Source organism: Penicillium daleae, assembly GCF_028827525.1.
Source record: "Penicillium daleae strain IBT 16125 chromosome Unknown utg000007l_segment0_segment0, whole genome shotgun sequence".
Lineage (NCBI taxonomy): Eukaryota > Fungi > Ascomycota > Eurotiomycetes > Eurotiales > Aspergillaceae > Penicillium > Penicillium daleae.
In genome coordinates, this window is record NW_026623155.1 from 3,869,482 (window position 1) to 3,884,042 (window position 14,561).

The 14,561-nt window shown below is 51.2% G+C and overlaps 7 protein-coding genes across 7 annotated transcripts; 3 read left to right on the plus strand and 4 right to left on the minus strand.

Moving 5' to 3' along the window:
• Positions 1 to 459: 459 nt before the first annotated feature.
• N7458_008589 (putative C6 transcription factor) lies at positions 460 to 2,270 on the plus strand (the record flags this gene model as incomplete). Its single annotated transcript, XM_056911971.1, has 3 exons — positions 460 to 519; positions 655 to 1,374; positions 1,446 to 2,270. 3 exons carry the CDS (start codon positions 460 to 462, stop codon positions 2,268 to 2,270), a joined length of 1,605 nt encoding a protein of 534 aa, XP_056764797.1.
• Positions 2,271 to 3,080: 810 nt separating this feature from the next.
• On the plus strand, positions 3,081 to 4,324 carry N7458_008590 (putative mitochondrial phosphate transporter Pic2; the record flags this gene model as incomplete). The annotated part of the gene is made up of 4 exons (XM_056911972.1): positions 3,081 to 3,171; positions 3,369 to 4,019; positions 4,087 to 4,210; positions 4,273 to 4,324. 4 exons carry the CDS (start codon positions 3,081 to 3,083, stop codon positions 4,322 to 4,324), a joined length of 918 nt encoding a protein of 305 aa, XP_056764798.1.
• A 476-nt stretch (positions 4,325 to 4,800) lies between these two features.
• On the plus strand, positions 4,801 to 5,689 carry N7458_008591 (uncharacterized protein; the record flags this gene model as incomplete). Its single annotated transcript, XM_056911973.1, has 2 exons — positions 4,801 to 5,187; positions 5,348 to 5,689. 2 exons carry the CDS (start codon positions 4,801 to 4,803, stop codon positions 5,687 to 5,689), a joined length of 729 nt encoding a protein of 242 aa, XP_056764799.1.
• Positions 5,690 to 6,415: 726 nt separating this feature from the next.
• On the minus strand, positions 6,416 to 8,045 carry N7458_008592 (YagE family protein; the record flags this gene model as incomplete). Its single annotated transcript, XM_056911974.1, has 2 exons — positions 6,416 to 6,474; positions 6,551 to 8,045. The coding sequence occupies 2 exons, from the start codon at positions 8,043 to 8,045 to the stop codon at positions 6,416 to 6,418; spliced, it is 1,554 nt and encodes a 517-aa protein (XP_056764800.1).
• A 392-nt stretch (positions 8,046 to 8,437) lies between these two features.
• N7458_008593 (uncharacterized protein) lies at positions 8,438 to 9,545 on the minus strand (the record flags this gene model as incomplete). The annotated part of the gene is made up of 2 exons (XM_056911975.1): positions 8,438 to 8,948; positions 9,013 to 9,545. The coding sequence occupies 2 exons, from the start codon at positions 9,543 to 9,545 to the stop codon at positions 8,438 to 8,440; spliced, it is 1,044 nt and encodes a 347-aa protein (XP_056764801.1).
• A 532-nt stretch (positions 9,546 to 10,077) lies between these two features.
• Positions 10,078 to 10,858, minus strand: N7458_008594 (CTD kinase subunit gamma; the record flags this gene model as incomplete). The annotated part of the gene is made up of 2 exons (XM_056911976.1): positions 10,078 to 10,638; positions 10,700 to 10,858. 2 exons carry the CDS (start codon positions 10,856 to 10,858, stop codon positions 10,078 to 10,080), a joined length of 720 nt encoding a protein of 239 aa, XP_056764802.1.
• A 720-nt stretch (positions 10,859 to 11,578) lies between these two features.
• N7458_008595 (chloride channel protein) lies at positions 11,579 to 14,474 on the minus strand (the record flags this gene model as incomplete). The annotated part of the gene is made up of 6 exons (XM_056911977.1): positions 11,579 to 13,048; positions 13,115 to 13,321; positions 13,383 to 13,535; positions 13,587 to 13,690; positions 13,765 to 14,291; positions 14,347 to 14,474. The coding sequence occupies 6 exons, from the start codon at positions 14,472 to 14,474 to the stop codon at positions 11,579 to 11,581; spliced, it is 2,589 nt and encodes an 862-aa protein (XP_056764803.1).
• Between the last annotated feature and the right edge of the window lie 87 nt (positions 14,475 to 14,561).

Genomic DNA, 14,561 nt, shown 5'->3' on the forward strand with positions numbered 1-14,561 from the left:
GGCATTTTCACACCTGAGCCGCCCACCTGCAGGGCAAGATGACCTAACATCCATTAGATGCCCGTGAGCATGCGTACTCCTAGAAGAATATGGGAAGTCTTAAGGCAAGCTTACTCCAAAATCAGATTGAACATCCCTCTCTCTCTCTCTAGGGGTTGCCTCAGCGTGGGCTCCATGAATATCAACTCCCGGTGATTCACTGTTTGTTGCAATCTGTCCAAGGCCTCGCTGTGCATTTCGTTCCTTACTATGCACATGAGTGGTTCTCGGATCAGGCAGTTTACAGTGGATATAGCGCACCCGTCCCCCCCCGTTTGTGGAGCTTCTCCCCCAGATCTACAGGCGGGGAGCCTTCTTTTCGCACCTAGTAGGACGGAGGACGGAGTACTAGTCACTACTCTGCTCTCTTGCAATTTCTGGAGCCTTGTGTGTCTGGGCTGGGCTAGTCGCGGCTGAACAATGGTCTATGAGGGTAAGCCGAGCACTGGATGTTACCCTTGTCGAAAGCGGAAGATCAGGGTAAGAATGAATATTATCCGGCCATGGGGTTGTGTATCCACTGATAGCATGTGTGGGATGAATGTTTATATGCATCATCCAGCTGCCAACGCTATGTCAGCCGCTGTATCAATACAAACTAATTCCAATTTCTAGTGCGATGAAGCCCGCCCCAACTGTCGACACTGTTATGTCTATGGGCGCCCATGTCCAGGCTACCGGTCTGATGCGATCTTCCGCAATGAATCCAGGAAATTTGAGCGGCTAGCAAAGAAAGATGCAAGTTCCGGTTCCAGCGACAGCTCTAGTTCCAATTCTTCTCCTCCCAAGCGTCAAGCACAACCGCCAGCACGCCCGCCTCAAGCGTCGGCATTAGCAGTGTACCGCGTTGCGGACCCAACGTGGGAACACCGCGCGCTCTGTTACTTTTTTGATCAATACACTACTCCTGCCGAAGACGAAGGTGGCGTGGCCCATCTCGAGTACATCACCTCGCTGTATGCACGCTACGGCGAGGGCAGCCCTCGAGCCGAGGTATCACCGTCTGCCTGTCTGCGATGGGCCGTAAACGCTACAGCGCTGGTGACTCTCGCCCATGTGGCACATGCGCCGCCGCTGATGATCAAGGCGCGACAGGGTTATGGGAAGGCGGTTCGCAGCCTGCGGGCGGCGTTGGCTTCGCCGGACCAGGTGGCTAATGATGAGACCTATGCTTCCGTTGTGCTTCTTTCGTTGTTCGAGGACATCACTGGTGAACGGGATGGCTTGTTCGGTTCTCATACGGCCGGGTTGGAGCTTCTTACGAAATTGCGAGGCGAGAGTCAGTTGAGGCATCAGCTGGGACGTGAGATGTTTATCTTTGCCTGGGCGCAAATCGTATGTCCAAGACTTTTTTTTCCAGACCCTACCATATCAGCTACCATTTGCTAACGATCTTGTCCGTGCAGGTTGTTGAGATTCTCGCTTTGGGAGGCAAGACCCGATGCAATTTTGACTGGGCTATGGGCATGCTGGATGAGAACGACCCTGTTGAGAGTCTCATGCTTGCAACAACCAGACTCTGTCAGCTTTTCATATCCTTGCAATCCGCCCCAAATCCACCGGACCAGGCCACCCTCGAATCCTGGATCGCCGCTTGTCAAGAGTCTGACTTTGAACTCTCTCAATGGACTCTTTATCTCCCAGATCACTGGCTCCCGTTAGTTGTCTACTCCGCCAAAGGGGAACCTCTCCTAACCTCCCACCGCATCTCCAACGCCGTGATCCGGGGTTGCTACCGTGCTGTCCGCGTGATTCTACAGCAACAACTCCTCAACCTTAACCACACTCTCATCTCCATCAATCAGAAGAATCAACAATCTGGAGACCCAGCACCGGTCGAGGGCAAATTTGACGAGAAGAGTGTGCGGTCCGTCATCCGGGAAATGATCCCGGATATGTGTCGCAGCATGCCTTTTTGGTTATCAGATGTCGATACTCTCGGACGGCCCAAGAAGCCCAGCGACAATTGGCGGCCGGTTCGTGCCGCGCAGGCCTATGGTCTGCTTTGGCCGCTGTGGTGTATGATATCCTGCGGCATGCCGACCCCGGCCCAAATGCAGCAGATGAGCACAGTGCTCTTGAGAGGCGGCTCATCGCTCGGCATTAAATTGGCGCTGATTCTGGCGCGCGAAGCGGAACGTATCCGAGGGGAGTCTGGACTTTCCGAAATACCCGTGGTCGGTCCTAAATCTAGTAGGAACATCATGGGCGATGGGGTTTGTACATTTTAATTTGTGAAATGATGTATCTGCACATGGAGCTACTCCAGCTCGAGTCTGTATTCAGGCGATGTCACCCTCGCCTGGAGTCTCGGATGTGATATCAGATAACGAGTCCACATTCGAGGAAACCTTGGCGAATTGGTAGACAGAGACTGTACATAATCATGATAACTGGTTCTTGTATCTACCATAACTACAATGGACTACCTACAGTAACTAATTGTGCAAAGTTGCCAATTGCAAACTGCCAACTGCCTCGGTGGAGTGGGTCGGCGGCACCGCTCGGATCTCGTGACGTCATGCGGGACCTGGCATCGATACCTTGGCAGTTCATCTGTCATAGCAGCCATGGGTAACTAGAGATCTCTGTTAGTAAATTAGAAGATAAATCTATGGAATAAAACAGTCAGGAACTGGAACGTGGCTTGACCAGCATCACTGGGACAGTCCTTCGGAGCAAGTTACTAGGAAGATCGACGATCGCAGACTACTGATAAGCCCCGTCCAGACTCCCGCCCCAATCGGTGCCGGCGTACCCGCTCCCGTCATTCGTGGAGCTCGGTTGAGGAGTAGTGCCAGAGGGATAAGCAATAATGCTTTATGCAGGAATCTTAATGGGAGGGTGCACTGACGCCATGGGCTTTGGGCCTTTGGGTGTTATGTCCAAGGTCCTGCGTGCTTCGGCTCTTCTTCTCTCTTATCCGGTCCTGCGTACCTTGGACACTCGCCGCTCTACAGTATTTCTCTTTTCTACTTCTTTTCTTTGCATTGTGTTGCATTGTGTCTAGAGGGGAGTTCAAGATCTAGGAACCAGAAACTATGGCCACACAGGAACGCAGGCTTCCCTTTGGGAAGATCGAGCCCAACTCGGGCAAGTACTTCGTCAGCTGTGCCCTCGGCGGCATTATCGGTATGTCGTTGGTCCATCCATATCCTGAATTGAAGGTATGATCAAATGTGACAGTCGCTAACTGAACAATTGACGACTACCGACAGCTTGTGGTATGTCACTAATAGCTCCCTCTATCGCGCTCTCTCTCTCTCTCTCTCTCTTTCCCCCTTCCCCGCAGTTCAATTGACCCAATACCTCTCTCTCTCTCCCAACAGGACCAACTCACACCGCCGTGACACCTCTCGACCTGGTCAAGTGCCGTCGTCAAGTCGATCCCAAGATCTACACATCCAACATCTCCGCATGGCGTTCCATCTTCGCCAAAGAAGGCCTCCGCGGCGTCTTCTTCGGCTGGTCGCCCACCTTCCTGGGCTACTCCTTCCAAGGTGCCGGAAAGTACGGTCTCTACGAGTACTTCAAGCATATGTACGGCGACACACTATTCCCCCAGTCTAACCGCACCCTGGTCTTCCTGGGCGCATCCGCATCAGCCGAGTTCTTCGCCGATATGGCACTCTGCCCGTTCGAGGCGATCAAGGTCCGCATGCAGACCTCCCTGCCACCCTACGCGAATAACCTGCGCGAGGGCTGGAGCCGTGTTGTCACGAAAGAGGGGATGGCGGGTCTTTATCGGGGATTGTATCCGCTGTGGGCGCGGCAGATCCCTTATACCATGACCAAGTTTGCGACCTTTGAGGAGACGGTTAATCAGATCTATCGGACTTTGGGGAAGCCCAAGGAGAGTTATAGCCAGTTGGCGCAGACTGGGGTGAGTTTCTTGGGTGGATACATTGCTGGTATCTTCTGTGCGATTGTCAGTCATCCAGCCGATGTGATGGTCAGCAAGCTGAATGCCGATCGAAAGCGTGAGTTATCTGTTGTTTCTTCGAGAGCGAGGAATTCCTGTGGATAGAGGCTGATCAGATTGAATAGCTGGCGAGGGTGCCATGAAGGCCGTCTCTCGAATCTATGGCAACATTGGCTTCCCTGGCCTGTGGAATGGCTTGCCCGTGCGTATCGTCATGCTGGGTACTCTGACTGGCTTCCAGTGGTTGATGTAAGTTGCCTTCCCTTCCTCTCTGGGGTATAGCAAGGCTTGGTAGCTGACTATCGCAACAGTTATGACTCGTTCAAGGTCTTCCTGGGTCTCCCCACCACCGGTGGACATTAGATAGAAGCGCATAGTTGATCGTGTAAGGGTGTACTGGCTTTTGGTGTTTCTGGTGTCCTTGTCAAGTTAGTTCAATTAGTTGCAAATGATCAAGATGAGAGCATTCACCGCCTTTGATATCGCGGCAGAAACATGTCGCGGCGTAGAAACGTTCGACTCCTTCATCTCCTTCACACCCCAGGAACCGGACCTCGACTGCTCTTTGTGATCCTTCACGACCTATATACCCATTGAAATCTTGATCTAAGATTCGACTGTGCATTTCCTCCTGTCTGCGCCGTTTGCACCCACCAATTTTGCACGCTCCGCACCAACCACATCCACTCCGAACCCACACCTCCATCGGAACCCATTCATCATCCATCCATTGGACCCCCAATTGCAAAGACAACAACACACAAAACTACCAAATACACGTATAAACACACCATCGCCTTCTCTTCTCAACCGCCCTCAATCTCTCACACCACACCACAATGGAAACCCGCCCGGCAACAACCGCAAACCCACCCAGCGTCGAAATCGCCTACAAGCGCAAATGCGCCGCCCTCAAGAAACGCCTCGCAGAGGTCGAAGCTGAAAACGAACTCATGCGCACCCGCAACCAGCGTGGCTACCAATACATCCAGAAGATGCGCCTCGAGTCTTGCATGCTGCTGGAGCGTCTTGCCAAAGTCACCGGTATGGCGGACGAAGCTGCCGCTGGGACGGCGGACCCGGAACTCCGTGCTCGTGCGGCGGCGATGATGTCTGATGCGGCGGTGTTTAATGGGCTTGGTGGTGCTGCGGGGGCGTCGCAGGGCGCGAATGGCAGGTATCTGGAGGATGATACTGAGGGTAGTTCCGATGAGCAGCCTCCTACTGTACGTTCAATTCTCTCTTTTCCTGGTTTGGCTTGATCTGCTTTGGTCTATTGAGTCTCCGTTTTTTTGGTCTATGGATATTTGAATGTGGTGTCTGTGTTTCCACAAGATGGTTTGATATTGTGAGCTGTTTGCTAACCTCCGCCTGACCCCATCATAGCCCGAAGAACGCCCCCTCCGCGTCAAGCGCTCCCGCAAATCAAACATGCCTGCTGATGGCCTTGACGAAGATACCCCCGCTCAAGAGAACGCCGGCGAAGCAGGAGACGGCGACGCTAATTCTGCGTCCCTACCACGCCTGGCCCCAGCCCCGAGTCAACAGGAGCTCACCTCATCATTCCGCGTGAAGACTGGCAGCAATGGGGCACAGGACGTTGAGACCCCTGGCGAGGGGGATGCCCGGGATGGACAGTCTGATACACAGGCTGGCGAGACGGGTGCTGACGATGGGGCTACGCCTATGGATGTGGATAGCAAGGAGCCGAAGGTTGAGCAGGGGTAGGCTGTGGACCTTGATATTGAATGGGATTGTCGGTGGACTGGTACTATTTTTGTTTCTAGATCGAGATCAATCTTTATCTGATTGTGGTCTGGTCTCTATCCTTCTATTTATGGGCTATGATCCGTCTTATTTTTGTCTGGGTCTTATTTATTTTTTTCATACAGCGCTGGTTATGGGTTATTTTGATGGCTTGCTTTTGATCTACTGGTGATTCGTGTTTGAATATGATGAAACAATACCAAAATCATCACTCTGGGCTACACTGAACTCTCTTCCAGAAACCAAAAACGTAGTTGAAATACAGATCCTGAACTGTGTGGCAGTAGAATGACGATCGAATTTGATACATATGCATTGGTGATTGCATGAACATGAACATCCTATGTACACTGCAAGCAAGCGCCTTGACTCCGTTCCCTTGGCAAAATAACCCAACACCGACACCAACACCAGGAAATAGACAGACAGAATTATTGTGGTAATGACGGGATAGCCTCTTCTTCATGTACAGGGAAGATGATTGGCTGGTAGGATAGTGGTACATGGAGATGTCGAGCAAATAAGGTGTTGCACACTTGCAAACCTGGCCTGAAAGTCGAAGACGTTGTGGTATCACTGGCTCATAGTCGTTGACGTTGATTTTCGGGGGCCTAGACACTGCAGCGGGTATATTCCCGATTATCATTGAGAATGTTGTCTAAGTGTTTCTCAGTGAAACACTCCAGCTTAATCGACACCTGCATACAAGTCGACGACAATATTGATGCCCGCCACCAGGATTTCGGCTGCGATCAAAACAATGACTGGGCCGTAAATTAGCAACATTCTTGATACATCTTTCTCCTTCTCTCGAAGACTTACCAATCCATTCAAGATATTCACCATGACGATGCGTCAATTGATCCTTGAGCACAGCCAAAAGATCTGCAATGACATCCAATCGCTCAGTAAGCAGACTGACTCGCTGGTCCATTTCCAAATAGCTCCGGACTGCCTGGTAGACGGGTTCAAGCTGCGGCTCGGCCCAGAAAAGTTCAGGACTATCCAGGACAGATCCTTGCAAGTGGATATTGATTCGCAGAATGAACAACTCGCCAATTTGCATGTTAATCTGCCGACGTGTGAGATTTACACTACCAGTCTGTGCAATCTGAGCCGGTAGCGGTGCGGTGTCCGAGATGGTCTCTGACAGCAGGTCCTCAAAGAGTGAGGTCTTCACCGACTGAGCTAGCGCATGCGAGATAGCCAGCTTGATCATGTGGTTTCGTGGTTCCCGCAAGGAGATGAAATCGTTGTATATCCTCGCCTGGTACTCTCGCGCATAGTAAAAGTTGAAATTCTCGATCTGGGTATCGTCGGGACTCAATATTGAGGATGCAAACTTGGATATATCAGACAAGAAGCGGGATTCGTGTGCTGGGGTCATGCCCCATATCACCACGGTTCCATAGTCAAACAGGAAGACTTCGGGAGTATGAATGGTGGTGTCGATCTCAAAGGCCTCGTCTGATTGTGGAGTGGAGACTGCATGTTCGGAACTGACATCACCGGAACGGCCAGCTTCCTCGTGGAAGTCGATGAGATCTTCTCGTCGGGATTTTGTGTTGTCCTCCACTTCCACCACACTATCTGAGTATCTCCGCTCGCTAGCTCGTCGCTCATGGTGTCCATTGCCTCCAGCACTGGGGAAAAATCGGGTTCCCTTTTGCTTCTCTTCGTACTGGTAATCAAATGGGGAGTAGACACACTCGTCGAACAGTTTCGGGTTCGCTCCGCGAGTTTTGGAGCGGGATTTTAGAAACTTGACAACGCCTTCCAATCTATATGAATTGGCCGTACAGTATGCGGTGACTCGTGGAATGCGGTCGCGGTCGGCTTTTCCCAGTCGAGCTGCATGGCTGCGAGCTGCAGGTTCTTTGATGCGGGTAATTTGTGAATAAACGTCTCGAGGAAAGTCTCCATCAAAGCCCTCCTCTTCTTCGGCCGTAACAGGGTCTGGAAGGAGCTTGAGCTTCTGTGCTTTCTTGGTTGTTCGCTGTGGTCCAATCTTGGGGGCAGCCGGGGGCGGCGTAGTCAAGGGAGCGCCATGACTATTGCGACGACGAAGTTTGCTGTTCAAGGCCGAGAGCATGGGCTGGCTGCCCGGTCGAGGAGCCCCTCCAGTAGCATTGATATTCTGAACCGGAGGAGAGCCGGTTTGAAGAGGGCGAAAGGTAGGATCGGAGGAGGTCGTACCACCGTAGGTACTGATTGTCGTCAGCGGGTTAAACGTCACCGACCGGGATGGCCTGGTCGTCCGCGGTGACGCCGCATTTGCGTGAGGTAATAAAGGAGCTTCTTCTGCGGCTGTAGACATCGTTATTGAGCAGGCGACACAAGCGCCAGAGGGAATTGAAGAGCGATGAAGCTGGGGAAAAGTCAGAGCTTCCAAGGTCGGAGCTCCCCACGTGAATTGCGACAGTCCCCACTCTTAATAATCTGGAGGCGATCCGCGTTTCGGTGGAAAATACAAGGTACATAGGACATGCCAGATCAAACATGCTTTAGAAAAAGTCAAAGGGACAACCGAAGAATGTATTTATTGAGATTCATACTTGAGTTTTGATTTTTCATGACCCCTTAGAAGGGGAATATGGTAACCTATGTACAGTAGGAACTCCATCAAACAAATATGCAAGACCGTGACCCAGGGACCGTGCTATAATACGCCTTTGACAACTTTTCGACAAAATACACAGGCGATAGGAATTATCGACGCTTGAAGCCAGACGAGCTACCCGCTGTCCTCCGTAGACCGTTGACGTGCGCTGTGCTCTTTTGTTGCTTGAGCCAACCCTCCTTCAGACCCCGCCCACTCTTGGAAGCTTTGGGGGGCAACGCGGGCTTCGAACTTTGTTTCGTGGACGGGGCATCAAGCACTCGAATGGTGACATCGCCCACTTGCACATCTTTGGGGGCATTCTCGGTCTTCTCCAGGAACCTGAGCTTGTTTGACTTCTTAGGAATAGCAAATCCAAAGTTATCTTCGGCGGGCGGCGTCGGAGGACGAACGACAGGCTCGGCGTTCAGGATATCGTCGGGGAGCAAAGCGGGCAGCGTGCGTCGTCGGGCATCTTCTGTGCTTTCGCCTTGCACGGTGGTGGTGCTTTCGGACAAAAGGTCCTCGCTCGGGGCGGTGATCTCCTTGGGTTTGGACTTGGCTTGCAACTTGCGGGTCTCATCGAGCTTCCGGCGCTTTTCCTTCTTCAAGTGCTCCTCTCTGGTAGGAAGTGTGTTAGTTCACTGGAACGAAAGAAAGTAGGCAGGACATAGATATAACATACTGTTGTTTTGCCTTCTCCTGTTTCCTGGCCTGCTCCTTGATCTTCAAAAGTTGGGCAGAATTGTCAATCGTCTCAGGCACATCATCATCACTATCGCTATCCTCGTCTTCCTCCTGCTGAAGCTTCGCAGGAACCGGCTCGGGCTGTGTCTCTGGAACAGAGGTTTCTGGGTCCTCGCTGCCAAACCGGAAGTGCTTCTTGGGCGCTGAATCTTCTTCGTCTGTAGCTGACTCGGTCACAGCATCGGGTGTGGTATCTTCATTGATCGTATCCTGGGCTTCCAGGCTATTCCTCTTCCTCCGCTTGTTCTGCTTGTCATTTGACTTCTCTGTAGTCACAGGCTGAGCCTTTCGCTTTCCTTGCTTAGCAGCACCATTGGTAATCGGCTTTTTGGTCGTGACCGTCCCTCTTCTGGTAGCGGTCACCATATCGGATGTAGTTGCAGCGGGGGCACCAGCAGGATCTGCGAGGATGTCTTCAGACTCGTGACGCGCAAATAATCCTTTCGCTGCAGTCACAAAATTGGAGAACATAGAGACAAGACAAGAATAAAAGAGGGAGACGGCACAAGTCCCAAAGCTAGGTACTGGTGATCGAAGCCGTAGGGCGATGCGCCAGCCCAAAAAAAATCGCTCGGCCTTAAAATTTCCCGATCCCCACAAAGTCTTGGCACCATTGGATCTACTCGATCTATAGCCAGTCCCGACTTTATTCGCTTCCTGGGGTGCATTTTGTATTTACGGAGAGCTGATATTGTAGAAGGTCACTAAATACTTTTCAGAGGACTACATAGATGATCTCCAACTTAAAAGGGCCAGGCTAAATCTCTTTGTCGTTCTTTTGGAACTTGGGATTCGTGGACAACTACGTTGGAGACATACGAACAGTGAGGAGAATAATAAGAATCCTTGATTGAACTTGGGAACAGGACCTGTTAGACAACGAATGGGTATCACAGCATATCTCATATGTCATAGCGCCGTAAAATGCAACCCGATCCTTTTGCACCTGAAAGTTTGCCCAGAGAACCTAACGCCAGTGATGTTTATGCGGACATTGAAAAAATCAGAGCTCTTCACACAGTTCTCTGCACATTTCAGCAGCTACTTGTAACTGGGCCAAGGCCTCCTCTCTGGCGTTGCGGAAGTCATCTGAGTTTGCCTCACTGCACTCATCCCAGAGCTGCTCGCATTCATCTATATCATCTCCGCTCACGGCCCAGATGGTTTCTCTCAGACGTTTGTTCCGCTCGCGGTCTTCTTCGATTCTCTGCTCAATCTGTCGCTTGTCCAGGCGAGCACCAGTCTTGATCTGAGCACTTTCTTCCAAGACCCCTTCCTCTTCGTTGTCATAGTGCTTGGGGTGAGTGTCACGGTCTTTGAGCGCGGCGTCGATCTCCTCCACACTTTCAGCAGAGAGAATCCCCTTTTCCTTGAGATTGCCCAGCACTCGTCGAACGTGCTTAACATTGGCGGCACCAGAACCATCAGGAGGGACAACTGCATCCACGATGCGGAGAATGTCGCGCTGGATCATCCGAACGTAGGGAAGGTGATCTTCCTTGGTGGCCATATCGCAGAACTGCTCGATGAAGGACATGATGTTGGCCCGGTTGTTCATGTTGTTCTATAAAGTGAAGCAGGTCAGTACTAATTCATCGAATAGAATTCCCAGGCACTATGCGTACTCTCTCCAGCTGCTCCAGAATGCACGAGTGAAGGTCCTCGTCCCAGTCGCGGTACTTGAGTGCATATTGAGCAGTTTTCTGGGAGGAGGTGACCGAGGCGCTGAGATACTGCAACTGCTGGGTGAAGCGCATGCGCACTTCGAACGGATCAACCATCATCCTGATACCAGATATGGCGTCTTCCAACGAGCTCCCGTCGAGACAGAAGGTCCAGAACCAAGGTGGGGAGGCATCGTGGCCCTGGGCGGTCAAGGCCAGAAATTCATGAAAGCGGTGAGTAGGGCGGTAAAGGTGCGGTGAGATGTGACAAAATCGATCTGGAAGGTATAGAAAGGCACGTGACCTGGTGTTAGATGAAATCCGAAGGAAGACAGAGGTTAGTGGAGGAGTTGAGGATATAGAGGATATAGAAAACGAGGTCCGTTTGATTCTGTGGACTTTTGATACTTGTGGCAGCTAAAACTGGTCTGGGTACAGTCAGTATCCCACCTAGAAAGCTCATTTTGCTAAGCGTGGTTCTGTATTCTCAGCACCTCCATCCTAGCCGCGAATTTGAGCCCCTCCCGAAAATATATCGTCACAATATATCCGAGGTCACCTCTAGCAATTGGGGGCTGAGAAACACACAACTCTTCAAGATATCTGATCAAATTTAATTCAGCTTCTATCCCGAACATGATCTACAAATCAACTCGGTTTGGATCAGCAGATAGGGAGATTGTATGTTTTCTTCGATTTGTCCTTTGATCGGCCCGGGGACCCAGAGGTATGTTCAAGAAAGATTCTATAGCAGAGAGCAGGATTTAGTAACTGGGGCATGATCCGCCAAGAAACACTATGCAAAAGATCGTTGTACAAAATTATAACAAAAAAACATCGTCACAGCGAGTTTCGCCTGAGTGAACCACTGAGACTGCTTTGCTCATCACCTTGGAGCAGGCCAACCTCTTCGGCCCCATGTGTATTTTGAAACTCATCGCCTCGCAAGGCTTCCTGCCGACGAAACTCAACACCATTAAGCACTGACCAAACATCTTTTTTGGTCAATAAGCCTTGTAATATTCCTTTGTTCGCGAAAAGGACGTATCGTAGACCCAGCCGTTGGAACATTCGCAGCACGATCAAGAAACTGATATTGCTGTTGAGAGTAATGGGGGTTTGGTCCATCCAGGGCCGAAGATCCAATGTCTCCACGGGATCTGCAAATGGCTGGTGGATAAAGAAGACCTGAGTGTCTTCCGAGAGATTGCGGTTGGCGGGAGAAGTCGAATGTTTTAAAGCGAACGAGAGCTCATTGCGTGTAATATATCCAAGAAGAATAGGGCTGGAGGTCTCGGAGATCACCGGGAAACCACGGTAGGTGGTGTTAGCAACGAGATTTCGAAGTGAGCCAATGGTGTGGCCTGTTGCGGTGATGACAGATAGATCGTCGACAACCGTCATTACTCGCCGAGCATAGACGTCTGGTGGGGTGGTGTCGTCGCGGTGATCGAGGAACGGATATTCATTGAGCTGAATCCATGATTCATAAATGCCTCGTTTTCCAAAAATATCACCGCACCATTTGGACAACATCACGGCGATCATGATCGGGATGACATAAGTCAAAGCGCCGGTCAACTCGAACATAATGACAACAATGGAGAGCGTCATTCGAGTTGCACCACCCAGGGCTGAGGCCGCGCCAATGATCGCGTACAGCCCAGGTGTTACGCATGGAATGTCGGGTTCGCATTTGGCGAAGAGGAATGCCTTTGGGTAGGCTTCCTGCCACATTCGCACTAGTATTCCGAGAGCGCGACCATAGAGTGCACCGATGGCAACTGACGGCAGGATGATACCGGCCGGAATATCTAGCCCGAAGGTCAACGAAGCAAGGAAGAACGCGAGCGCGGCAGAGAGCAAGAGGATAGCAACTACACCGAAAGCCTTGGTCCCCGTGACGCAAAGACCGAATCGATCATATGTTTCACTGCTGCACTCTGCAAAAAGTGCCTGGACGAGTTCTGAGTTTTGGGCTCTCATGAAATGATTCGGGAAGTTGATCAAGGCCGTCAAGAGAGCAATTATGGCGACCGCAACGATGGGCCGAGAAGATGACTGTGATCGTCGCCATTGGGCGATCTTAATGTTCAGACGAATGAGGAATGCCCCAAAGAGACCGCCAACAATGCCAAGGATAATGAATGGAATGACTTCAAAGCGGTGCCACCCTCGAGTGTACGTGACTTGATAGAGCACAATTTTTCCCGTGCGGAATGGATTTAATGCTTGTAAAGTCACAGCAGCAACCATAGCGCAGACAAAGCTCTGCCACATTGTCTTATCTGGAAAATAATAAGATAATTGCTATGAACGGTTAGTAAGAACAGGACATAATGAAATTGAACAAGCCGAGGGTCGTTCTGTGCCTACCTCCAGGCTGAAGAGGACTCCTCCGATGGGAGCACCGAAGGCGACAGAGATACCTGCCGCCGCCGCAGCAGAGAGGACTTCACGTTTCCTCGCCTCGTTACCGGTGAGGCTGTCGAAGGGTTTCATCATTATGTTGGCGCAGCAGCATGCAACGTGCACCAGTGGACCTTCCTTACCGAGCCAAAGACCGGATGAAACTGCAAGACACTGGGGATAAAATGTTAAGCCACTCGCTCGGAACAAGGCTCGTCAGGATGTGGAGACCTACCAGCCCAAGCGACTTGATAGTCAGCGTCCACGGGCCCATGAAGTGTCGGATGACAGTTCCTCCAAGAATCGTTTTAATCTCGGGGATTCCACTGTGCCTTGCATAAATTGCAAACCGTCGTACTAACAGGCAAGCACATAGAGCGAATACAACCTGGTTGAGATTAGAGATCTTCTAATAGCGCGTAGAGGCAGGATGGAATACCGAAAAGACAGTGTAAAATATGTACTCGATGGCATACTGGCCTCCGGTTGAAGATACACCTAGCGCACTCCCCCATGGTTTCCAGTCCATGCACTTGGAATAATCTATTCGTCACGGTATTTCGTAAGCTTGTAGAACAGCGTGAGTACCACCAAGGAGCGCCACGGGGCGTGCTTACCATTTAGACCCCAGCAGCAAAAGCTTCGATTTAGATAAAACTTGCCACCTCCACTGCCACTCTTGCAGTAACCGGTTTTCAAATCTCCTAACCAATCCGTCGCGATGTCGATGGCTGCAGCAAGGATTCCTACAGCGATACCGGTTGCAATGAGGACAAACCAGACGTTGCTGGCTTCTATGACTCTGCGCGCATAGCCCAAAACACCCTGACCACTGGAGTACAGTAGCCGTTTCCGTTGACGTTCTTTCGTGTACTCATAGATCCAATCGATGGCGGTAAAATCGTCGTAGCCTACTCGGCGACCGGGGCCTTCCACGTACCAGTCCAGGGGACCACCGTCTTTGGAGTTCGGATCCCCATTCAATCCAACTGGTCCATAAGGCTCCAGTGGCGAGGCATCGCCATTTTGTCCGCCTTGTAGTCTGGTGAACCCAAGCTCAGTGCTCGAACCGCCAGCGGTATTCGTGAAAAGGCTAGATAGGCTGAAACGGGATTGGCGTTTTTGTTTTCGCTTGAAAGAAATCCTGTATAAAGGCTTACATTAGCAAATGAAGTGGCCCTGTATGGAATCACACGTACGGCTCAAACCCCTCTGCGCCTCGACTGGTGTCTTGAAGCTGGGGGCTCGTAGGTTCCTGTTCCGGTAGAGCTGGACGTGTCGCGTATGGTTGATCATCGCTGCCCGAGCTCTGACCAGTCATTGACATCTTGAACCATCAAAGCTCCACAGAGCCAGCATCTCCTGAACGATTATGAAATAGCTCGAACACCGTTACCGTAGACAGATTTGACGA